This window comes from Trachymyrmex cornetzi, unplaced genomic scaffold (assembly GCF_001594075.2).
Source record: "Trachymyrmex cornetzi isolate Tcor2-1 unplaced genomic scaffold, Tcor1.1 scaffold4, whole genome shotgun sequence".
NCBI lineage: Eukaryota > Metazoa > Arthropoda > Insecta > Hymenoptera > Formicidae > Trachymyrmex > Trachymyrmex cornetzi.
The window spans coordinates 46,290-72,532 of NW_017298743.1; the positions used below are offsets into that span (position 1 = coordinate 46,290).

The 26,243-nt window shown below is 39.4% G+C and overlaps 1 protein-coding gene across 1 annotated transcript in view; it reads right to left on the bottom strand.

Moving 5' to 3' along the window:
* Positions 1–1,985: 1,985 nt before the first annotated feature.
* The window catches only part of LOC108764182 (zinc finger protein 658B), a 35,417-nt gene continuing 11,159 nt past the window's right edge, over positions 1,986–26,243 (bottom strand). The window contains exons 6-8 of the mRNA XM_018512277.1: positions 12,001–12,192; positions 7,209–7,386; positions 1,986–2,215 (exon numbers count right to left, since the gene is read on the bottom strand). Coding sequence (XP_018367779.1) covers positions 1,997–2,215; positions 7,209–7,386; positions 12,001–12,192 — 589 coding nt within the window. The 3' untranslated portion in view covers positions 1,986–1,996. The remainder of the gene's footprint in view (positions 2,216–7,208; positions 7,387–12,000; positions 12,193–26,243) is intronic.

Consider the following 26,243-nt stretch of genomic DNA (forward strand, 5'->3'; position numbering starts at 1 on the left):
TTACGGAGGAAATTCCGGATCCCCGAATCGCCGTAAGATCAGGACGCATCGTTATGGGTCCGCGCGCTCCTGCGCGTCTCTCTCGCTCGCTCGCGGGCAGTATCGGGCCGGTCCAGAAGGAGGACGCGGTCGTAAATATTCGGGCGCCAAATAATGCCGGTTCCGAGCGAGAGCAAGCGACCACGACTGCCGACCGACCCGTAATGAAGGACATCCTCGTTAATTAGTCAATAAATTATCCTTCGCGCTCACGATGCTCGTGGTCGGTCCTCCCGCTCGTTCGCCACCGCGTCTCCTCTCGTCTCCGGGATTGCTCGAGAGGGTCGCATACTTTACGACACCTATCTCACGCGGCAGCGCGATGCATTTCTCACAATCAACGACCCCCGAAAGACGAAAAACGCACGTCTTGTAGGACGATCTACGAGGTGGTCCACTACGTCTTTCAGATCGCCATCATTTCTCGAGACGCTCTCAACGTTCGTTGGCGTCTCATCGGGAATGTGTCCTCTTGATAGCGAGATGATGGTCGATCACGACCAAAATAGATTTTTCTCGGAATGAACTTGCGCGAACCTGTTTCGACGAAAACATCCAGGTAACCAGTCGCAAGAATTAAATGTGGAATGCAAAAACTGATGTATTCACTTATATCGTTACTTATATTGTCTCTACAATCGCGACAACCGAGCTGGAAAATAATTATAATTGTGTTGTTATAAGATCGGATGCTATAAGAATATCCAAATTTTTTGCTCATTTTTGAGCCTTCAATAAAATGATTTTGTACGTCCAACAAAATTATTTTCAGATCCAGCAAAATTCTTATTCACTTCTTAATGAACGGTTACATACATTGCTAAAAATTTTCCATAAACGACACAACGATTGGCCGACACTTGCGTAAGACTCACAAGTCGGATCGTGCAACTGTCTTCAAATTCTTGTGCTGGCCATTGTAAATGCGCGTTCACACCCCCAATAGAAGTACGCGCGTGCTGCACCACGCAGGTGGACGGCAGCGGGATCCTCTCGTAATGTCCCGCACGACATAATGTCGTGTGCCGAGCATAAAGATCCGATCCTATACGTGTCCGAGTTACATACCGTGCCACATGACCGTACATCACTTTAACTACTTCCTGGCTTGGTACAATTCTGCCGGCTCACGCGGCCGCGAAGGACGGTGCTCATTTTTTCCGAGAAATCCCGACGTATTAGAAAACCAAGACGTAAACTATACGATGCGTCGATGTCTATTTAGAAGATACCCAGGTATATTAACATATCTCTTTTGAGTTATCTCCTGATAATGATCAACGTTAAAAGAGAATCATACGTATTATTTTTATAGTATCGCAACGAAGTTAAAGAATTTTTATGGAGTATCGCGATCTTTTCCTTTTATGCAAAATAAGATTATTTAACTCGTAATAAAAACACACATTTTTGGTGATGGTAAAGGTACATAGATTCTTGGAACCTACTAAGGTTTTTTTATTATTAGTTTTAGGAGAAGTTTTACAATTATATGAAAAATTGCAACTTGCAGGCCATCTGTGAATTTTTTCGGCCCGCCGGTTCATAATCAAAGATAATATATATAAGTCATTTTCTATTTGTTACAAGTAAAATAAATATATGCGGCCTGAAAAACTTACCTAAAAATGGTCCCCTGAAAATAATCCTTAAATAAGGTTGCGCGTTATTGGCTTAGGATAAAAACTAAAAAATAAGATTATGAAACATAAAATTATTCCAAATCATAACAAAAATTAGAAAAATGTCCCAGGATCATCATTCCTCAAGACTCATACATTCTTTACAGGCAAAAAAAGAATTCTAGTTAATAAGGAAAGTATATTTATAATCACAAGGAAAGTTTACAATTAGATATGTGACGTTAATATATTAAGTCAGTACATTATATATAAATTACTGATTTAACAAAGTCATAAAAAGTAAGTAAACATCTCTTCCTCGCTTTTTTTTTTTATTAATTTGGTCTAAAAATGTTATTCGTATAGTTGTTCGCATCATTTGGTGTAGGAAAGTCTTCAATGTGAGCTTCCAGCAGATGAGCACGAAGTTCTTTGGCAAAATTTGTGCAGAATGGATCCATCTCTTTTTCTTTCTCCTTTTTGCAAAATTCGCATTCATAAATCGTTTTACCAGGATGTAAATTCGTCGATAGTATGTGCTTCCGGAGATTTTCCTACGAACACAAAAATTCCACAATTTAAACAAAAACTACTAATCAGATCTACAATTAAAAAATCAAAAACAATTAATTAGATCAATCCAAGTAGCACAGCACTTACAAAGTGCTAAAAATAAGCGCTTATATGAGCTTCTTTAGCACCTTCTTAACGCTTTGTAACCGCTGTGTGCTACTTGGGAATTAAGTAGACTAGATGTCCCGTAACGGAGACTGCTGACAATCGGTAAAAATCTCGCTGTTTTTAGTTTTTAGCGATCGCGTAATTAATAGCCGATCAATAATCGATATTCCCATATAGTTTAACGGCTTTTATTAAACGAATCGAGCACGTTTTACGAGAACGTTGTTCGATCGTTTACGCAGCTCTCTGATTCTCATCGAGCTCGACCGAACGAGTCTACCTGCTGTTCGGGCGTCGCTATTAAAATTTCATTCGAGCCGATTCGAGCTCGAAGCTTACGCACGCGCGCGCACGTACACGCAAAAGAATCTTTTACCATGATCGAACGAGGGCCTCGCGCCAAGTCGAGTCTCGAATCGAGTTCGCATTTGTTGGATGCATCTGGATACGCACTGTGGATATATTCCTTACTGGTGTGCGAGGAATCGGCACTCGCCGCAAAACCGGACGCCGTTCATTGGCTACGCCGTTGGCGCGTTTAAAGGCGCTTTACCCTCTCCGGGCTAAGTAGCCGGCCGTAGTCGTAAACATCTTCCTACCAGGCGGGCTTATACGAGCCGCTGATGGCAACGCGCGGCAACATCAAATTTAATTTCCCATAAGTAAATCTTTCCGCGGGCACCGCTCCGTGACGGGCGTGCAGATTAAGCCTCGTTCACACCGCCGTGGGCGGTCGCGCGGATCGGTGGAGCTGGACGCGCGTTGTCACGCAAATCTAACACGAGGCCGATTTCGTTGGGCCGATTGATTCGAAATTGTTACGAATTTAATTTCTCTTTCTCCTCGAATGTATCGAGAAACTGCACTATCGTAGACCGCCTGAGATGGAAGGACGTACGGCGTGTATTTACGATCGTCGTCGAGAGTGGATGGTGATTTTACGAGCCTAATAATTTTCAGGGTACTCATAGAAGCAGCAAGATGTTAGAGAAAGATGTTAGAAGTAAGAGGATATTAGAAGAAACGTATTCTGTTCTCTAATATATTACACTTGGCAAAGAGCCTGAAGTTGAATATCTGAAGTTCTAACATTTCCACCACCACGTATTAAAGCCAGAATTTATCGAGTGATAAACAATAAACAAGTTTCTAATTCTGCTCAAAATAAATTGTCTAACGAGAGAGTTAATTTTCTGTATCTCTCTAAAACTTTTTGCAGTATTTGATACATCTGCAAGCCATGCGAATACTTTAAACTTTTCGTATTTTTTACACTCTCTCTCTCTCTCTCTCTATCACCGATATTAGTTTTCTATAAGATAAAAAGAAACATGACTAATTATAATTCTAAAACAAAAAGTTCAAGTATAAAAATATTTATGTGTACGATTTTTTGAAAATGTGTCACAACTTTTGGCAGAGATATCATCTGCATCGAGATATCACGGGCTGCGTTGAAAAACACTATCTGAGTACTTCTGAGTATCATTTTGTCCTTGTTGTTTACCGAATGTTAAACAAAGATAAAATGATACTCGAAAGTATTAGAATAGTATTTTCGAGAACGCATGCAGTCTAAGGAGATTGAGCGGCAATCTCTACTGCATGTTTAGATACGTTTACACGCGCATCGAGTGTTTTGTTTTTAACGTAGACTCGGTTAGTGTACCTACCCCTATACAGTCTACTAACCCAGTCTCTGTACACTTTGGAAAGGCAAGCAAGGAAAATATACGTGTGGTAACGCAAGATATCGAATCGTAAAAAGGTTTAATTTTATTAGAGCTTATGTGACAAATTGTATATATTCAAGCAGATTCGAATAAATTAGATTAATTGAACTTAAAAAAAATACGTCGTATTTACCATGTAAACGATTAAAACAGGAATACGTAATAAGTTAATTCATGAAACAAAAATTAATATAAATACATATGTCACAAATAAACACAATTACATCGTTTATAATTCGAAATCTTTACATTCTCTCTCTCTCTCTCTCTTTCAAATCTACATCATATTAATTCACAAATAATAAAATTATTTTTAATTCTTATTGTGAGAGATTCGACTTATTACTTTAATATTCATCGTAGATCATAGTCCATCATGATGAAATAAAACATGTGACTTTTCGACAACTCTCAGCGACCGATGTGGAAAGCAGGATGTAAGTGTCGGATTCGATGTTAACTGGTATCGGCTTGAAGAAACTTACCACCCTCGACGAAAGTTTTCCAAGTGCCGCCGGTAGCGAGTCGATGGCGGGGGTTAGAGGGATGTTTCGAAGCGAAGGCAGAAGCGTTGGTCGACAAAAAGAGGCTAACCGAGGTAAATCATAACGACGAGGGAAGCGAGAAGGAAGAGAAATAAAAACGCGTAATCTCATCAATGCAAGGTGAGTTTCGCGATCCTCTATGTGGGAGAATTTCCTCGTAATAAGTGCGCTATTCGCACGTGTCTCTTATTAAAGTATCGTGCAAATAGCTATCGCCAGACTCGATACTACTTGCAATCGGGATACATTATTTTCAACGGATTACGTCCTTTTATCATTTGTCGCGCGAATGTCGTCGGCCATTTATCGATGCTTTAAAGTGGCTAATTAGATGACGACAATCCCGTAGATATAGTACCACGAAATTAATCCAGTATACACAGTAAATGTAGAACTAATCGTACAAGGAAAATTTTTATAAGAAGGCTTATTTATGGATAATAAATATTGATTAGAGTAATTTATTAACAATGAATCTTTTTTAATACAAATGGCTTTGCGAAAATAACTTTATAATCTTAGGTTAGAAGTTAAAAAATGATCCCCAAAACGTTTTATTTTGGAACCAAGAATAAAATAAATTACAAAAAGTTTTCGTATATCATACGTTGACTTATATTTGAAATAACCAGTTCCTCTTAATTTCAAATCAATTTTTTTTTTCGTTATGAAAGATTTAAAAATTTAATAATTAAAATTATAAAATATAATAATGCTAATATAAAAAATGTAAAGTACTGCAAAAAAAGAGGTTTTTTTTAATCAACTAATTTAGTATTAAATAGAAGAAATTAAAATAAGAATAGCAACGAGCCAACACAAACAAATTTTAATGTACATATAATAACGTTGACATTAAACATAAAAATAAAACAAAATTAAAATATATGTCTACCTAAAACTGACGTTTCGACCACCTTCGGGTCATTTTCAAAGTTCTAAACTAAATTGTACATAAATATGATGACTAAAATAGACTCACATAAGTAAGTATAATCATAAAAGTAAAATGTCCAAAAAATTAATTTAACATAAACCTTCGCTGATTAGGCCTTAATATCAATATGTAGTCATCAGAAGGTAGATTACGGATTAGCGCCAAACAGTCAGATATCGCTGAGTATCCGACGACAAATATATGTAGTTGTCGAACATTAAATCCTGGAATTACCTCACGATAATTTAATATTCTTTTTAAAAAGGATTATCGATTAACATCGAAAAAAAAAAACAGAAAATTTATTTTTAATTCTTCGGTTTCCACTTACAATTAGAAATGCATCAACATGTAAGACTCCGTCATTTCAGATCGAGGACGAATAAACCGATCGATGCGTTCGCGAACGCGATCCAACGCGAATGAGAACCACTGGAATGAGTTTATGTCGCTATATCAAAGAGACACGGAGACCTCGTATGCGAGTCGCATCCCGACTGAAGCATCAAAGGGCATTAGCATACCGGCCGCGCGGTATGACTGGGCCGTGCGTGCGTGTGGGCATCCAGTGGGCACAATTAACTCGTTATCTTATCGCGCCTCGCCGGCGCGACGGCAGAGGCGGCGGCGCAGTCCAAACGTTAAGGTTGTACTCTGCTTAATTTACGCCACGGAGCCCGGCACCGGCAGGACAAAAATTGGACCGCGTCGGGATCGCGGGGTGCGAGTCAACCGGGGAGAGAGCCGCCACCGCGACGTGAAGGCGAGCGAAGACTTTGAACCCCGATGACGATCGTGTTGCGAGAACGCGTGTGCGTGCGGTAGGTCCTTCGAACACAAATGCACGCACGTAACGCACATAACGCGCGGTGCTACTGGTTTTAGCTGTACATAATATGCGTTTCGTGATCTTCATTTTTTTTAAATAATGCCATCAAATAAGCTGATCTTGAGTTAAGATAAATCTAAATGAGAGATAGAGCTTGTACTTCTCTGTTCGCTCAATGGTTTAACTTACATCAATAACACAGAAAATAAATTACAGATTAAAAAACGAAGAGTAATAGTGTACAAAGAATTTTTAGGAAAGAATATATTTACTTTCAATTAGTTATATCCATCAGAAAATCATATATTACCCTTTAAGGCCCAGTTTTACAACTGACGGTTAACTCTTAACCCTTACCGTAACATCTACAATTTGGTGCCTCATCAAGGGTCACTTCAAATCTCTAAGTTTTTTCACCTCTTCAAAATAATTTCAAAAATCTCTAAAAATTCACCAACATACTTTCAACTTTCTAGAATAAATATTGACTCTTTATTTTGGAAAATAATAAAATGTGTAGTATAATTTATAATTATCCAAAGATTCAAAGAAACTTGCACGAACAGAAATTGTTCGGTCACTAGTTACCCATATTAGTACGGTAAGGGTTAATCGAGGTTCAACTTATTCATTATCTCTTTTCAATTCTAGAATTGGAAAAAGATGAGAACTAAGTTGAACCTCGGTTAAGAGTTAACCGTGAGTTGTGAAACTGGGCCTAAGTCATCTATTAATCTGTCCTTTATTGTTAAAATTTCGAGGGTCCTTTATAATTTTTTGTTATATAAAAAATAGTTGTATTCGGCGATAATAATAACTTACCAAAGTATTACTGGCATAGGGACAATGTCGACACTTGTACGGCTTGACACCTGTATGCAGTCGCACGTGTCTCCGTAGATTCGAACCGAGTTTCGTCTTAAAATTGCAGCCTTTATAAGTGCAGGAATGGATTTGAATCTTCTCGGTGTTCGCGGAATCTTCGTGCCGTATTCTATGCCTATATGGGGAGAATAAATACAATCACTTAAAAACGAAGCAATGTCAGCAGTAATCGGTAATCGTAAAATCTTCTGGTGAACCCGAGCGATTCTCATGGAAGCGATCCACGTTATACGCTTTCCTTCTGTTAATTAGATCCTTTCGATGTTGAATCAGTGACGCACGCAATTAAAACATAATGATACGGATTTACGTATTCGATATGCACGATTATTGCCATTAAATGAAAATTCCCATTGGAATGAGCGGACGCAAAATTTATTAGGGCCAATCGAAGCGTTTTATGAAAGTCTGATTAACGCCCGAGTGCTAATACCGGTCAACGCAGCTATTAACGCCAGATAAACTTTCTACGCCGAAGTGAAGTCGATACCGAGTATCTAATCTCGGAAATATATCTGCCGGGACATCATACCGGTGTCATACATAAAGTAGTCGTTACCGCGATAGCCGCGAAGAGGAGTAAGTACGAGTTTGTCATCGAGAGGACAGCCAGGCGTGCAACAAGGAGGCAGAAGTAATATCTTCTGCAATATTTCCAGTAGCGGAAATATTATCAACATCGCATGCGATCAGCCGATTTATAACAGCAAATCTGTCAGCCATGCTTTAAAATCAACGATTGTAACTAACGACTAATTGAGCGCATAATAGTGATTTATGATCTATGTATATCCCCTGTAGCGCGATATCGATTTTCTCAAGCATGCAAGAGAGTTTCGTAGCATGATAAAAGAAAGTAACGGAATGTCAATAATTAAAGTTCTTGCATGACATATTCGAGTTCAATTCTAGCACGGAGGATAGAAAATGAAGATGAAATACTTTATCTATGTCTATTTCTATCAATGTAGATTAACTTCCATCTTTTATTTTTCACTTATTTTTATTTTTGTCTAGTTCTGAGCAATAGAAAAAGGATAAATTAAACCGAGATTTCTACATATACATTGATAGAAATGAACATAAAACGTATTAAACATAATAGGATCGCATTAATTTATTTATTATGTCTTTTATAATTATTAAGTCTTTGTTAACGTTTTGCAAGTCTCGCGCGTTCCCTCACTCTGTCTCCTCTGGACATCTGTAAAATATCTTACGTATCCAGGGCGCGACAGCATGCAGAAATATATATTTTTTCGTTGTTAAAGAGGGACAGAGATCGTATCAGAAGTGTGTCCTCTACTCGTTCTCTCCTTCATCTCCTCCTCCTCCTCTGTGCTTCGCGAAGTTCATCGTCGCAGTCGCGGCCCGGTGATTATGAACGATGCGATATGCGTGCGCGATATTACGAGGGAGCCGTTGGCCGCGGCTACGTGTATATCAGGTTCGAGATGCGTGACACGTTTAATTAAAATCCTGCGTGATTTACTCCGCTGGGCTCATGGGCGACAGGGAGGAACGGGGTGAGAAAGGGAGAAAGGAGAGAGAGAGGGCGAGAGAGAGAGAGAGAGAGAGAGAGAGAGAGAGAGAGAGAGAAGGGGGAAGTGGAGAACCGATATGAGTGGACGTACGCGGAAGAGGAGCGTCGCGTCGGTGGAGGAGAGTCCGCGCGACACTCTGCGGCTGCGTTGAGTTCGACTCACGTAGTAAGTACTCAATTCGCGATGAAATATCGCGGCGACCATCGGCCATGCGCGGACGATCATAACGGGTTGCCCGCACTTAACCGGCTGCCGCACGCAACTTCCGCTTTCGCGGTCCTCCACCTCGATCTTTCTCTCGCCACTGCGCTATTTTTCCTCTTGTTCGTTCTCTCGATCTCCTCTCCTCCTATCCGCAACATTCGTATTTCTTTGAGAGCCGACTCTCGTGGAGCGGAGAAAAAAAGCACGGTGTCAAACGAGGAGAAATTTATTAGGAGCACTTCCCGCGCCACAATAGCCTTAATAAGGCTTAATTTAAATACGCACACACCTCTTTCTCTTTCTCTCTCTCTCTCTCTCGATTCCGCACCATTGCTAGAAGAGCGACACAATCGTTTTTTGAAATGCCCTTTGAAACATCATCTTTTGCAAAATGTTTACTATGTATATTAACTGCAGTACTCCTTCCAAAGAACAGAGGGAAATTATTGGCCATCCCAATATTAATATATTAATACAAATATTCAAAATAAATAAGGACTATTAAGAGCCAAACGCTGGAAACTTCTTATTGCGGAAATAATATATATAATTACGTTAAATATATCAATTAAGAATTAAAAGATTAAACATTAAAAATTTTTACAATAACTATACGTTTCGATCTTTGATGTGGTCATCTTCAGTGGGAAACTATTAACGTTTAATAACGTGTCTAAAAATTAAATATTAACTGATAAAAGATATATACTATAAATTAATACTACCTCCACAGTATTATATGCATAATTATACATGTAATACCTTACGACAGTTTACACAGCTAAGTGAAGTGTGTCGATGCGAGGAAGTAATGCCTGCACAAGTATGTACCTACTTTCTGACAAATATTTTCATAATCTGTGTCCGAACAACGTACTATAATAAAATAATTTATTGTTAGCAGTTATATAAATTATCCTAACGTTACTACTCAGATTGTGTGTATCCCCTCATCAAACAACCTCGACACTGAATTATATACATGTTCTTAAAATTATAAAATCAGAGATAAACTGTGCTTTTACATTAAAATACATCACGTAATCGTCGTAATTTATCTAAAATAAAAAAAAACAATCCCTTCTGAATTTAAAGCTAACGCAATAACAAAAGAATGAATGAATCATAAATTTGTTTTTTGTATTAAGAATTAAGTGCTGCGTCGTTTGCATCAATTTGATTCGGTGAGATTAGAGCGAAAGCTAAATATAAAGACGTTATAATTATGAGACATTTATATTCATTTTAATTATTCTGTTTAATTACTCGGCATTTTACTCTTTTAAAAATTCCTCCATGCGTATACATGGAATGTATGCGGCATAGATAGATAGTAAAAATGAATAGGACAAAAATACTTGGTGTCTGAATGAATCATTGAGTCGCGAATTAATTCAGATACAGATCCCGTCGTACGAGCCTTAAAATACCTGGAGAATAAATCTAGGAGGTAGAGATAAAAGGCGGTACGAAAATTGCCGCCGTATCGAGGCCATGCGCCGCTTCGCACAGAGATGTAATCGGATTTTCGATAAATTACTCTTCAAATTATATCCTCCCCATTGTCTCTATCAATAATCCGCGAAGATTGATTCTTTCCACTGTCCGCGTCCTCGCAATTACGTATGCGAGGCGGCGCGCGACGCGAGTACTTGCGTCCTCGCAATTAATTCTCCGCTTCCTCGAAGGCATCGATCATACATACGCGAGCCGTGAGCTGCGCGATTAATGGCACAGGAATGCGTCGTTCTCGACGGGGACCTCGATTAAAATTAATGTCAATAATATCGGCAGTCCGAGAAGTCGTGCTGCCAGCCCCCTGTACGAGACGAAGCCATGTGGATCGTACGCGAACTGAATTGTTAAAAAGACCCTTGCATCCCGATGGCCGCTTCACCTTATCCCGTTTCAGTTGAGATCGCTAACGAGTTCAAGTATATCGCGGGCGGAGCGTACATTTAGACGTAATAGTCGTTACAACCACTGACGTTGCGTTCGACACGTGGCGATAAAAATACTACACACGTGTGCATCTCTACTACATTAATGTTCATAATTTTCACACACTGAAAGAAAAATGTTTGATATTTATAACAATGATTACATAGAAAAATAATTACGATTAGAAACTCTATTTTTATAGTTATTATAATGTTAGTATAAATCACAATTATATTTGTAGTTCTACATACCAAAAAACATAGTTGGCACGATTATAGTAATCATTTTGGACGCTAACTGTATACTTTTTTTACTGACTCATAGCAGCAATAACTGTAAAAATGATGCTCCTAACCATATTTTATTGTGCAATTATAGTCACATAACTTTTTTCTCAATGCATATTTGGCCATTTATAATTGATCGAGATGCGTCGTCCGTTTTTTACCTTGGAAAAATCTATATCCTTTTACACGCATTTAAAAACGTTTAATAACACATATAATTTAAAAAATGGCAGATATTTTAAAATACAGATAATAAAAGTTAGAAAGGCCAAAATAAAAGGCCGAGCAAAAACAGATGTCAAATTAATAAAACATATGTATGTTTAATAAAATTAAACAAGCGTTTCAGCTTAACAAAGTCTTCCCCGTTACAAAGGAATTCAAATAATCAAATACAATTATTAAAACAATAAAAAGAAAGACAAAATAAACGGTAATATACAAGCTTAAAATAGATGACTAATTTTATTAATATAAAATTATTCACATTACCATTTATTTCGTCATTGTTTAAAACATAACAAGCGTTTAAATTATACTTTATATTTAATAAAAAAAAAGTTCTCGTATAAAATATGACGTCGTAAAACACATAACATACAACAAAATGACATAAATAAAGTAAATTACAAAAACATTTACTCAGTTTTGTTTATTTATTTCAGCCTTTTAAATCTTACGATACAATCTATCCAATAGAACTCAGATAAAATAAAGTGTAAACAATAAATTTGAATTCGATATCTCGCTTACCTGCGCAATTGGGTTTTCGTTTTAGCGGCGTAAGAGCAATCAGGACATGAATACTGCTTCTCAATGTTGTCATGGACCAACCTTCGATGGGTCTTGAGCTCGGTTGCAGTACGAAGAATCGTTGGACAACCCGGAAGGCCACACTTGTACTTCTTACCAGCGTGTCGCAGCATGTGCTGTCGAAGGGCATGTCTACAATACATAAACATGCATTACTGCAGAAGATACTGTATTTCATTTTCCAAGTTACACGACAGCTTCATGTCATGCATCGGACATATTTTTCAAATATATAACTTCTCATTATTTATTAAGAATTTATATATATATATATATGACATTATAAATAAAAAAAAAAACGTAAAAATGAACGACAAAAATGGCCAGCAAATATTCGCTCTAAAATTATACACGCCCGCAGTTAAGAAAACTTGTGTGAATTTAAAAAAAAGTCACGAGAAAACCGCGATCAAAATCTCATCTCATTGTCAGCATTTTTTATACATTTCTATCACTTACTATCTCTATGCTTTTTATGTTTTTTTTAATTAAAGTCATAATTTCTTCATAAACTAACTATCCCTATAATATACTTTATCGATAATTTTGTTTGCTAATAGGCGCACCACACATACTGGAAACGTGTCGCCGAAGATTTGCGCGATTTTTGAAATACCTATCGGCGCGGCGAATAATGATTTTGCGGTGGCGAGAGAACGCCCCTTGGTGCTTTCGTTAGATTCAACCCGTAATAAGACAGCACAATGGTCGCGCGTGTGCTCGGTACAGGGACCATCGCATCGGCCGGTTCGCACGCCGTACGATCCGATCGCAGCTGTTGCATCTTATATCAGCCCGCTGCCGCCGCCGGCGATGCGCGGAGAAGAGGAGCGGAGCGGAGCGGAGCGGAGCGGAGGAAAAAGGAGAGGAGAGAGGAGAATTGCGGAGCGCAGCGCGCGCACTGCACTTTAAATAGTTCCTGCCAGGAGGTGACGATCTATACGGTTAGTGAACTTGCCGTGTTGCGCTAAGTGAGTCAACAAGACGTATTGAGGCCGGATCTCTAGGTTCTGTACACGTTTGCCGCGTGCCTCGTCCGCCGTGCGCGGAATTCCCCATCCTTTAACCGCAAGTGAGATACGAGTGCAATACGGCTGCTTTATAATTAGATGGAAACGAACATTCCGCTCCCCGCGTTCGAGAGCAACTTGAATTAGCGGAAGCTTTAGAGCCAGGCGAGCTCGTAAATGCGATAAACACGTGGCGGTACTTTTAATTAACGGCCCCGGCCGGCTTGCGATCGCGACGGTACATGTGCGTCAATCTGCTTGACCGTTTGACGCACTTTAAATCTAACGCGTGTCATTAATGTAAATTATCACCGTATCCCGTGTAATAAACTCCGAGAGAGTTAACTGATTATTTTTTGCAGAAAAAAAAACTTCATGTATACTTGCCGATGAGGAATCCGATAGCAACAGGATAATTTTCTTATTTCAATATACGAAGGTATTTAGAATAATATAGCTATTAATATACGGCGTAATTTATAATGATTTAACGTATCTTGACGGTAACACGCATTTTGCAAAGGGCGAGTTAAGGAAAACTGCACCGGACGAAGACCGGCATGCATCGTCGCAGAAATCTAATGCGTTTACCGATGTTATCAAAATCGGCAGGAAATTTCCGAACGTGGCGTGTCTAGTCGCCATTTTCCCGTACATATCTTTGATAACTCTTCATCGTCCGAAACATCCGCTGGCGGATTTCAAATCTCGACGCGGCTAGAGATCCTATAACTGAGTCTGCTACGAGCGATTTTATCGAGAGAGGATACACCTATAACTGAACTATGTATAATCTTATGAAAGAGGATACTCTCTATAACTTTAATTAATTTATTGAATAAGATAGCATAAATTAGAAAATTTAATTTTAACTTAATTTATTGTGTTTTTGAAGAATTACATTCATAGTATGCCAAGTTTAATAAGTACACAAATGGTGAGGCACCAGTAAAACTGCTGCTACGACGCCCCTCAGAAAACGAAACAAATTATATAATGATACATAGCTTGTCTAAAATAAAAGTTTAAATAAGGCTAATTACAGATTACGTTTAGATAATCACCTGTTCATGGATCGTTGGTAAGAGCTCACTTATACTTCCAGATGACTATCTAAACGTAGTCCGTAATTGGCCATATTTAAATTTTTATATCTTAGAGAACAAAACTTTACAAGTAATTTTAAAAATTAATTTTAAAATTTACAATAACTTCTTTACTCAATTTTTCTGAAACTATACCATATATATACAATATATCTTTCTCTTTCGTATAATTTTGACAAAATTTTTCGTAGCCAGACTGTTACAGGGTCTCAAAATGCGGCCGGAAGAGACTCGTGATAGCAAGTCGGAAAACAAATTTGTTTGATATTGTAGTTCGATGATATCAAGAAAAACTCGAAATTAAGAAACTCGAAAGAAAAATAGAAGGAAAGCGAGAAATAGAGAGATAGGATCGCGAGGGTAAGATGATCGGAGAGGAGAGAGAAAGATGACGCCGTCAAAGAATCTGGGCCGTCCTAGAGGGAGCCGGCCTATCCAATCGGCTACGCAAGTGTAACGCTGAGTTTTACAATGTCAGGGATACACACGCCCTCGCACGGGTCCGCGGATGCGTCCGCAGGCTTGCACCTGCGAGCCAGGTAGTCGCGTGAGCCGCGCCTGTCTCTGATCCGGGGATGCCTCTGCGCGGGAACAGGTATCCACTGCTGCGCTCTTACGTGCGCTTATGCGTTTCGCTTACTTGTAGATCAGGAACGACAGCAGGATAAAGATAAGGGTCACGCAGATATATGATCTTATTTCATCATATCAGATTTCGGGTTTCTTCGAAGATGTCGCGCGTACAATTCAAGGATGCCTCGTAGCTTCCGTTCGTTGTGACGTATTAATGTACTCATTGTCAGAAGAAAAATATACTAGCCTCTATAAAAGTGACATACAAGTTTTATATGCAGAATTAGTACACATAATTGAATAAATTTTTTGTAACGAATATAACTAAGATAGCGGAATTTCAATGCAAAAATAATGAAGACGCGGAATATGGTCATAATGTGCAAGTAGAAGAATTTACAATTGTTTTCTTTTATTTTCGAATCCACTTCACAGCAGAGAAATAAATTTAAGTTAAAGGCGTAAAAACGGGAATTGTTTGTGTGGAGTCAATGATTATTCGAATGATATTCAGTATAATGATAAAAATTAAGTAAGGATTAACAATTGACTATTTGTGTATATATATATATATGTATATGCATATACATAATATTGTAGTTTAGGTAAAAACAAATTCACGGTAAAGCTGGGTAGATAAAATCTCACATTTCCTCGCTCGTGTGAAGATTCCTTAAAATATGCTCTGCGGAAATGTTAAATCCTTTCCAACGCTAAGCTGTTTGGCACCATAATGTTTGGGAGTTTATGTCCGATGGATTAAGCGTTTTCGGCTCCTTTGATTATAAGGATATTTTGATTCTCCATTGCATATTTTATCATAACAATCCCAACCCCTCTTATCGTCCGTATTTTATCTGGGAGGTGTGTGATCATATTTATTATTATGATATTTCAATTGGTATAAATAAAATGTAAAAAAAATCTCCGGCTTTAACAATTTATTAAGCACGGATGTAAGACACACCATGGACGATAATCCAAGTAAAAGTTCTGATGAAAAACTACAAAGTAATGCAAAATGGCGAATGGGAAATTAGTGATTTTTCTTGTACGTATCGGATACGTCTAATTATAAATGCAAGTTTAAAATTAAATTTAATTGCGAATTTAAACACCGCCAATTAGTATATTCGTTTGTAGCACCTGAACTATCAAGCGAGAATGTTGATGGACGTTTCATTTCGCGTGCGGCGCTCGTAAGAAAGATACATAATTTAGTTAACCATGGAAGCGGTCGTTCCTTGTTCACAGCGCATCACATTCACCACGGAAATAATAAAATCCTCGTTATAATAAAATCAAAGAGATTACTCGCCGTTTCCTTGATAGGAATTAATGACAGGCGTGACTGTATCGGAGTTTCCTACGCAGTGAATCGGTTCAAGGCCCACTTCATGAACGTCGTAATTGCAGTGAGTTATGATAGTCGTGCATATCCGAAGACATGACTTTTCCGCCGGATTGAAGTCGGCGATAAAAGTGACAGCTGCGCGTAAAGTTGCATTTTCTCACATTGCACCATGGCGTCTTGAGAAATTATATTCCTGTCGTAATAAAGCAAACTCTTGCAAGGAGATACGTTAAATACGCAGAATCCTACTTGGCATACGAGCCAAACACGAGAAAAAAACTCATTCCTGGCTTAACTGACGTGCTATCGATTCCATCGAGCGAGTTTGCAGCGAGTGATGTAAGAAAGATGCTTTATTCTCGACACTTAAATGTTAGATAGAATATATTTCGTTGATAAAAAACGTACTTAGAATTTACTATGCACTTGTATTTTTAATATAAAACGGGGTGTTAAAAAGTATTAAAATCAACAATAATAAATAATTAATAAATAATTAATTTAATAAATAATAAATATGTAATACACAACAAGTAAGAGTCTAAAGCTAGTAATATTTTAACAATATTGCAATAACATTGCAAACATTGCAATAATGTTGTTGCGAGCTGTGTCGTATAAGTCTAAGTCTATTCAGAAATCTAAAAAGTCCGCAATCCACAAGGGCCGATCTCGTTCGGCACATCTAGCAAATTATGAGAAAACGTTAAAAAATTCTACACACGCAAAGCCTGGTGAGAGTGCGATCCTGCTGGAATGCTGATAGAACAATATTAATATCAGCGCCGGGCGAGAGAGTGAATAGGAGGAGAGGAAGGAGCAAGAGTGAAAGAAGAAAGAGGAGGAGAGAATGCCAGGTCTATCTCTGCGTTTTTCGACCGGGAATGTCGCAGGCGTGACAAGAGGTCGTTAAGGGGAGCTTCTCGGTCGCTCGATTGGGCAAGCGGATGCGGTCACCGGCGGATGATTTAGCACGACGTCCGCCGTCATCTCGTGAAATACGTACCGAACCGTCGCCGGCGGCGGTCTAGGACCGACCGCCATCTGAAAGTCTAATTCGTATCGCCGCGTGATCGCCATTATATCCACGTCAGCGTAAACGGCCGCGCACCGATGATGCGCGGGAACGTTTCCCCGCTCGAGGAACTTGAGAGAAACTCGTCTTGTGGGCTTGTGGGAGGCGGTCGCGATTTCCGGACGGCGCGGCGGCCTCGCGAACCACCTCCTACTTTCAGGGTCACGCGATCCCTTCGGAGGATCGAGCGCTACGGCCGTTAACGGCCTGACGACTTTATAGCACCCTGCGCGAGTTTTTAACGCTTTTTATTCCGCCCAGGTCCTGCGGCAGTAAAAGTGACGACGGGCGAAGCTAAGGTTTCACTTTACCTCACGCGCTCGTTGATCGGCATTTTGTAGCCGCGTGTAGCAAGTCGACACGACGTACACGAGATCGTTTTCGTTGTCTTTCTTTCAAGTGCAGGCTAATAGCATCGATGGATTTATGGACATACTGTCGAAGAAACTCAGATAAATAATACTCTGTAGGACGATTTAATTTCATTGTCAAATAAAAATCTCTTAGCTTCCTCCTATTAAATTCCTTTTATTTTGCGCTTATGCTTATGTATTATTTGGCTTTTCATTATTTGTACATGCGTATCTTTTATTATTTTGCTATACTTATCAATTGTTATTATTATTAATTTTTGGCGTTAAATTATGCAATTTTTAGCGTTTTGAAAATGATCCCTATTTTTTGTTGAGTAGTGTATCTATAACTAATTAAATTTTTCGGTCAGGTGGCATATTCACGTTATTTGTCAAAATCCGATAATTTTCCGCAACATCGAATCATCGCGCATCATTCGCAAGGAATTCAACGAGCCGACGAGCTTCTCTTCCTAATTACACGAGCCGTGTAACCGGTTTATCATCTCATATCAGAAATTAACTTGAACAAATCTAATATATATACGTTCGTTGCAACCATTCGCCGAGGGCACATAAGTAACTATGATGCCCCGTGCAAAAAAAACCAGCGTAACATTTACGGTTTCGAATAAACGGCAATAATTTTACAATCTTCGTCTATGTCGGTAATTCAGCTTTATGATCGCGGAACCTCATAAGGCGATTAAGATCTTTGCTCGTCGGCATCCACACGGTACCTTACACAAGGTCTATGCAGGGACGAACGATGACTATCTAGAGCCTGAAGACAACTAATTTTTTTAATATTATTATGTTTCTGTTAGAAAATGAACGCTTCTTAAAATTTTTTTGATAAAAGTAGTAATTGTTAAAAAATAAGAAGATAAAACTATTAATTTTTTGTACGCAATTGAGTTAAAAATAATTAAAAATAGAGTTGATAAGTGTATCTCTCTCTGAAAAATATATTCCTATCTTTTTGCAATTAGAAGTCAAAAAGCATATTTTATATAAAATAGCAGTAAAATATAAATTTGACATTTGTTTTTATTTGTCAAAATTCGATAATTCCGATAATTTAATTGTTAGTTATAAAAAATGCGAAGAACTTTTTCAATTTTTGGAATATTTGGAAAGAAAATTGATTTCAAATAGGCATGGTAATCAACAGCATAAAGAATAATTCAGTAAATATTTAGATATTGTATTTTACTCTTTGAAAGTAAATCAGTGTATTATTAATGAAAAACAGTAAATATATTCACTGATGATTATATCAGTTATAAGTGTAGCACTAGAGTCACTAATTTACTTTTAGAGAGTATATATATATATATATATATGTATGTATTTTCATATTTCATTTTATATTTCAGTATTATAATAACGTAAATTTCGAAGGATGTATAATAAATTCCCCCCCCCCTTCCCCCAATACTTGCGTCAAGTTATTTCTTGTTTCTTTGTATTATAGATGTAATCTATGTTGAATCTTACATAAAGAAGACAACCTTCAGCTTAATACTTCAGCTTAATCTGATATAGATGCATTCCTGTCCACGCGGCCTACCGCGGTTTCCTTTTTAATTTTCAAAGCTGGACGCGACCACATAGAACTCACAAATAAACTTCAACTTCTTGTTCAAAGTAATAGCGATATTAGCATCATACTCGACTCCTCCGGAAAATTATGAATAACGAGACCACGCCGCACCGGTCGGCAAATCACTGATCTGGAAACGTGTAATTAAACAGGAAAGCGTTAATCACCATACGAGAGCGTTTAACGGTCTCGTCCTTGAGTCAGCAGATCGGAGAACATAAAAAATCCCGACGTTCCTTTATCCAGATGATCCAGATAGTTGGCGAAGTTGTTACTTCCGTCTTTACTACATGTAGCCAATAAATATAAATTTCATCGATGGAGGGACTTGATCAGTACAAGATAGAAAAAAGTACGAGAAGTGAAGGGAAGTGGGAGAGAGAGAGAGAGAGAGAGAGAGAGAGAGAGAGAGAGAGAGAGAGAGAGAGAGAGAAGAAGAGCAAATGGAGGGGAAGAAAATGCCACGCGGCTCGTAATGCCAAAGCGAAAATTCGTGTAATTAAAATCAAGTAGCTAAGTATAGCAGCAGCGCTAGAGATTGGCTCGCCTTTGATCGAAACTGCTCGGTCGAGGCTGCAGTAAACGCGGGCATATGCTGCGCGAGGAAAGATACAGTCTCAGGCGGGATATAGTGACGTATAAGTTAATATAGCTCTCCCCGATCGCTCTGGGATGGGAATGGCAGAGAGCCACGACTACGAAGCGATCGTGTACTACGCGCGCGGAGGAGGGAAGCGGATGGGAGCGAGCGAGCACGGGCATTAATTAAAAAGGTTGCGCATTAAAATGATTTGTTTTAATTGGCTGAACGCGCTGAGGTATTTATGGCCTCGCGGTCCTTCGCTCGGTCTGTCGGTCTGCGGCCTCTACACAACGACCGAGTCGACTTCTTCTTCTTCTTCTCCTCCCTAGGCCCCCCCCCTTTTTCCTCACCCGCCCCCTTGCGGCCCTTCCCCTCTTCCTCTTCCTCTTCTTCTTCTTCTTCTTCTTCTTCTTGCCCGTCCTACCTTTCTGCCTCTCTGCGTCTTCTCGGCCGCTAAGTCCGCGCCCTAGTCCCCTCCGCCCCTGACCTCTTCGATTATCTCGAAATCGGACGATCGTTCATCCGGACCGACGCGAGAGCTAAAAGGTGATTCTCTTCTTGGCGCGCGGAGAACCGAGGGCGATTCATAAATATCCGGCCACGACAAGTGGATCTTTATTACCGCGGATGATTTATACATGACTTCGCCGTATTGTTCGACTTCGATTCGTGTGTCACTGACGTATCTTCGCGTTTAGAACGGGCCCGTGCGCCATCGCGTGTTTTTTCCCCTCCGCGCTGCTTCGCCCTCGGCCTCGTCTCGTCCGCAATTCCGCCGGGCCGCCGGGGATCGCCCGACGAAACTCGACTGACGAGGTATAAATCCAAGATCTTGTGCGAACAGACGAGGCTGATTAGTGTTCCGAGTCCTCGGAACTGTACACACGCGTTCTCAATAGGGCACATTTTTGTATAATATATATGTATAATTCGGGCTATTATATCTCTGATCCCTCGACTTTCTATGAATATCGGCTGATCGCAGTTCAGAGAGCGGATGACGTAATTGTGAATCAGTCCTTTAATCGTTATATTCTATATTTATTTTTTAGCATTTTAAATTCTATGCCAATTCTTTTTAATCGAATTCCATTGCTCTCCCGTTGACAGTAAATCATAAAGAAGTATAGAAAGGAGGATCTACATGTTTGCTCTCTTCAGCAGAAGAATGAGAATTATATGATTCATTTCCGTATGTATATATAGTCTATAAACAAGATTAAAATATTCTGGAGTATTACTTAGGTTTTGAAATTAAAATATGTGTATCTTTCAAAAATATAAAATAATAAAAGTCGAATATGAGAATAAATATAGGTTATTGTCATTATCAGGAATTCAACTCGATGATGCTGTTATCGAATGAAGATTAAGAAAAATAAAAAATACGATAAAAATATGATAATAAAAACGAAAGAGAGAGAAAGAGGGGGGAGGGGGAGGAGAGAGAAGTCACGCGTACATTCGCGGTCGTAATTCGCGCGCAACGTATTATAATCCCCCTCCGTTTACTCTCAGTAACGAGAAAGCCGAGGAAAAAAAAAGCATCGATGGAATCTAATGAGCAAGGAGGCAAGATCCCGATGGCTCCACGTCGAGCTCGTACTTCGCCATGATCAAGATCAGCCCTCGACGAGAAGGGAGATACGTGAGATACGACAGGGGGGATGCAGGTGCAACCTGCACCGGTGCAGGACGGACGTACGGACGTACGAGCGGACGAAGGTGGGATTGAGTTATGACAGCGTTTGCTCCAGGGGGCCGGCTCTGGACCCGGCGAAGCGGATATTCTTCTTATTCTTTATTTCTTCGTCTGCGCGGCCCCGCCGTAGGAACCGTCGGCCATGCATCACCTTCGGTTCACTCCGGCCCGGCCTCCTCTTCGGCATCGTTGCACGACCACACCGCCATCACGGCCCATCACGATCCCACCTCAGCCATCGTCCTGGCTGGAATCGTCGATTCCACCCACCTTAGCAGGTCGAGAGTGCTCGGCCAGCTCCAAGTATTTACGTTTCGTGCATCGTCCGTCTCGCCTTCTCCTTCTCCTTTTCCTCCTCCTTCTCCTCCTCCTCGGCCTCCGCCTCCTCTTTGGTATCTTTTTTCTTCTTCTTGTTCTTCTTCTTCTTCTCTTCGCCGTTGTCGTCCTTTATAGTCGAATCAAACGACCCGGACGACTCTCTTCGTTAATTGCATCTCAAGTGACGCTCCGCGAGGCCCTGAACTTCGGCATCTCTTTCTTTCGAGACTCGGCGACAGCGACCGCGACAATGTTTCTTTCTGATGTCTTAAGACATGAGAGATAAGGAAAAGCTTTAAGTGTCAAATATAAAATCTCACGAAAAGATTACTTTCCTCCATAATATACGTTTACTTGAACAAAGTATAGAATGTACGTTTTTTTTTTTTGGTAGATTATAAACGTCAGGTAACGTATGTGTGATGCGCAATAAATGATTTTCAAAATATGCCACTCACTCTGTCTGGCTTTTACATTAAATCTTTATTTCTTCTTTGCTTCAAGCGCATCTTTAAACTTGACCGTGAAATTTGAGAGATATTTATATATAGTTATACTACTACGAGCCTGTTTGGCTTTTTAAAAAATTCGCCGATATCGAAATCTTGACGTAAACTTATTTTCTACCGAGAATTTATCCTGCATGCTGATTTCGTCACCATCGCTGCCATCGCAAAACCGGTTTAATCAATGATTCACGGGTGTTGCTAAAATTGTATTTATATATGTGTACGTTCATTTCACACAATAAAATAAAACTGGAAATGATTTAGTTCGCAGTATGGATCACGCGATCAATTATCGATCTCTGTATTGGAAAAAAATCTGATTGCATAAATTGGAAATGTGGTAGATTTAATATGTCTGATGGAAAATAAACGAATCAAAATTCTTTTAGAAATTACTAGATAAACATGATTAACTGCTTCTTGTTAAATATATCAAAATTTTTTATAATACCAAATTTATTTAATAATGTCAGCATACATTATATTCATTAGATGTTCTTCAATAAAAAAGAATGTCTAATGAATATAACTGGAAGTTTTATAGGTTCAACCAAAAATACCAACCAAGTTCTCAGTTTATAGCAAATTCAGTAGTGTACATTGATGCGTATTAAAACTGTTGTATACTAACTTAATGTAAAAGTAAAGTGCAAATATTTTGAATGATAAAATACATATTTTATCAAACAACACAATAATGTTTATTAAGGATTATATTAAGGATTAGGGCGATTTAATTCGTTTCCATAATTACAGTACATTAGATACATATCTTTATGTCAATTTGAATACAATGGCATGTGCACCAGTGCGTGCTAACAATAAAGTGAGTTGAATACCAGTACGTCCAACTAAATTCGCTAGAAGTCTATCAAACGTTTTAGTTACGAAATATTGAGTCCAATCATGATAACCAGAAATTCCGTTTTCACCAAAATGCATTCTACCATATATATCTTGATTCTTGCTATATAAATATAATTAATATCTTTTTCAGTTTACATAGACAAATGGATAAAAATCAGAGATGATATCGTCAATCCATTACAAAAATTAATTGTATCTATAATTTCACATCTGATACTCAAAATTATCTTTCGGAATCAACGGTCATAAATGACTGTATAACAAAATTACCGTTTTTATCTCAAGAATATGGTGGCGACAAACTATCTGTAATCGTAACTATCTGCAAAAATGTCTCGGGAAATTCCCTACGTCGCAGAGAATACGGTAACGATCCTTTAATCGGGCGCAATCACAAATCACAATAAGCTCGTGTCGTCCGCGCCGCGCATGCTATTCCCCACGTGAAAGTAGGTTTCATTAGCGCACACGTGACCGCGCGTCGGAATAACTCGGAATTAACGCGGGTCTCCCAATCAAAGACGGTACCGGCCGGAAACAAACAAAACGGAACTTCGTTTCCCGGCGATACCCCGGGGGAGCGGTTGGTTAGCTGCCCAGGCATTGGCGCGCTGATGCTGAAAGTCGAGGCGAGAGAGTATCTTTCTCTTTCTCTTTCTCTCTCTCTCTTTCTTTCTTTCCTTCTCTCTCTCTCTCTCTCTCTCTCTCTCTCTCTTCCGCCTTGCCGCGTCAGGAAGATTAGGGGGTTGCGCGGGTGGCCTAGCCAGAGACGCAGGCGGGACGCGAGAGGGCGAAACGTAGGGGTGGTTAACGCTTCGCAGTCGGGGCTCAGAATAAACAACAATATTATAACGCGAGCTTAATTGCGCCAGAGGGCTCGGTAACGGGCGCATAAATCGGAGCGGCGAGCGCGCGCTCGCGAACGCGACCACCCTCCGAACTACCCTTATCCTGTCCCTCTCTCTCTCTCGTTGTCCCTTGACGACTCTCTCTCTCTCTCTCTCTCCCCCCCTCTCTCTCCTTGTCCGCTACTGTGTCCCTGGGACACGTAGCAGTCCTCCACGAACCGCCTCAGCGAAGTAGAGGATTCATTTACAATAAACATGTCCCCCGCTAATTTCGTCGGCGGAAAAGGAGGAATCTCTGGAATAGAGGAGCACCTTAAGTACGATATACGTTGACGTTTCCCGCCACCTCGCTCCGAAAGGAGGATCGCCTTCATGAAAGCTGGATCCCGATCCAGCCCCCGCGATCTTCGTCCTCGAGGCTATCGATGACGGCTACCAATTTAATATATGTTTGCGGTTAATCCTTGTCTGTATTTTTGCTTGGCACTTTCAAGGTTCACGGTGTGTATCATTCTTATTTTTTTATTTTCAATGTGACACTTTAATAATCCATTTCTTTAAAGTTCGCGCGACGATATGGATGAAAAGTTTGTGATAAAAATTTTAATAATATCCTTCTGGTAATCACGTGCACCATTGTTATAAAATAGACGTATAAATGATTATTTCTACAATATGATTGTTTTCATAAATTATCATAGCGTATTGCATTAATCATACACGGAGAGAATTTTCTTTTCAAATTTACCATGAAAATACGGTAGTTGTGGTACAATATTTTACAGATTTTTATCATGCACTTCAGTAAAATTAATTAAACTTATTTTATACATTATTGAAGTTTTATTAACGAACGAGAGAGATTTACATTAAAATTCTTCGAAATACAATGTTGTCCCACGACTATCATATTTTCAGGGTAAACTCTAAGAAAAAATTTTCTCCGTGTACTTTTAAAAGAATAAACGTATTTCAATAACAAAAGATCTACAAAAAGATACTTTCATAAATCGTTAAACAATGTGAATTTGATTTTGCATCTACAGGCATGCCCCCTGCATTAAATAATACCTATATATATTTATACAATTTAGTATATTAACTCTTGTGGCATTCTTATAAAGGAAGAATTCCTTTTCCTACGGTAAGCCATGTTTCGTAACCATCCGCAAGTGTGGATTCCGGGACGAAATGTCGCAGCGGTGGCCGAAAAATTTGGACGCGCGAGGAAAGCCGGCGGCGTTACGACGCTTGTGGCTTGGCGGCGTTTCAGCCGACCGTGGATAAATGTACGAACACGTACGAGAAGAGGAGGCTGAAGAGGAAAGGATAAAAAAAAAAGAGAAGAGTAGAAAACCTAGCGGAGGGCTATAAAATGATATGGAGTGCACGCAAGCAAGCTGGCATTACTGTTTTCGGGAGTCTCGATTATGCGTCTCACATTAATTGTACCTCAACGTTTGTAATTCCAATTTAATCGTGCCTTATAAAATACAATCTAATAATAAGATATATAGAAAATACATGCAACTTATAATTTAAATAAAAACTTATAAGAGAGAGCAATTTAAAAGAAGATTATAGTTTCCACAGACATATATTTCTAAAGAATATTTTACCGATGATGTAAGCAAGAATTCGTCCAAGAACAGAAATAAAGTCGGGTTAGAAATAAAACTGGACGATATAAATCAATCTGGCCATCACGATGTATAACGATAATATAAAATAATCCCATATCAAATTAGAGGTTTTCAGCGTTAAACCGGCATTACACGACGGCAAGCTACTAATTATTTCTATATTACGCAAACGTGCTTCTCATTTAATGTCACTAAAACGTCGACCGGTGGAAAAAGATCAAATTCACATTTTGAATTTACGTGCTACCGCTATTTTATTCCACCATCCCGAAATATTTTCGATTGCGCGCTCTTTTTACAATTCCCCAGGAGCCTTCGTACCCATTGTGCCCAATGGATAATCCAGCGACGGAAAGAAAGATAAAGAGCTGGGGTACAGCGATGCAGTTGGAGGACCGGGGGGAAGAAGGGAGGCGAACAGACGAAGAGAGAAGGAGATGAAGAAAAAGAGGGAGAAAGAGAAAGAGCAAAAGGGCTCGGGGAAGGGGTGTCGCAGCAGTCGAGTAGAGAGAAGGGCCACGCTAGAAGGAAGAGAACGCGACGGAGAAAGGGTAGAGAGGGCGAAAAGAGAACAAGAGGCGACGCGACGGAGGAGGCAAGAGGATGGGGGAGGCGAGGGGGGAGGGGGGGGGGGGG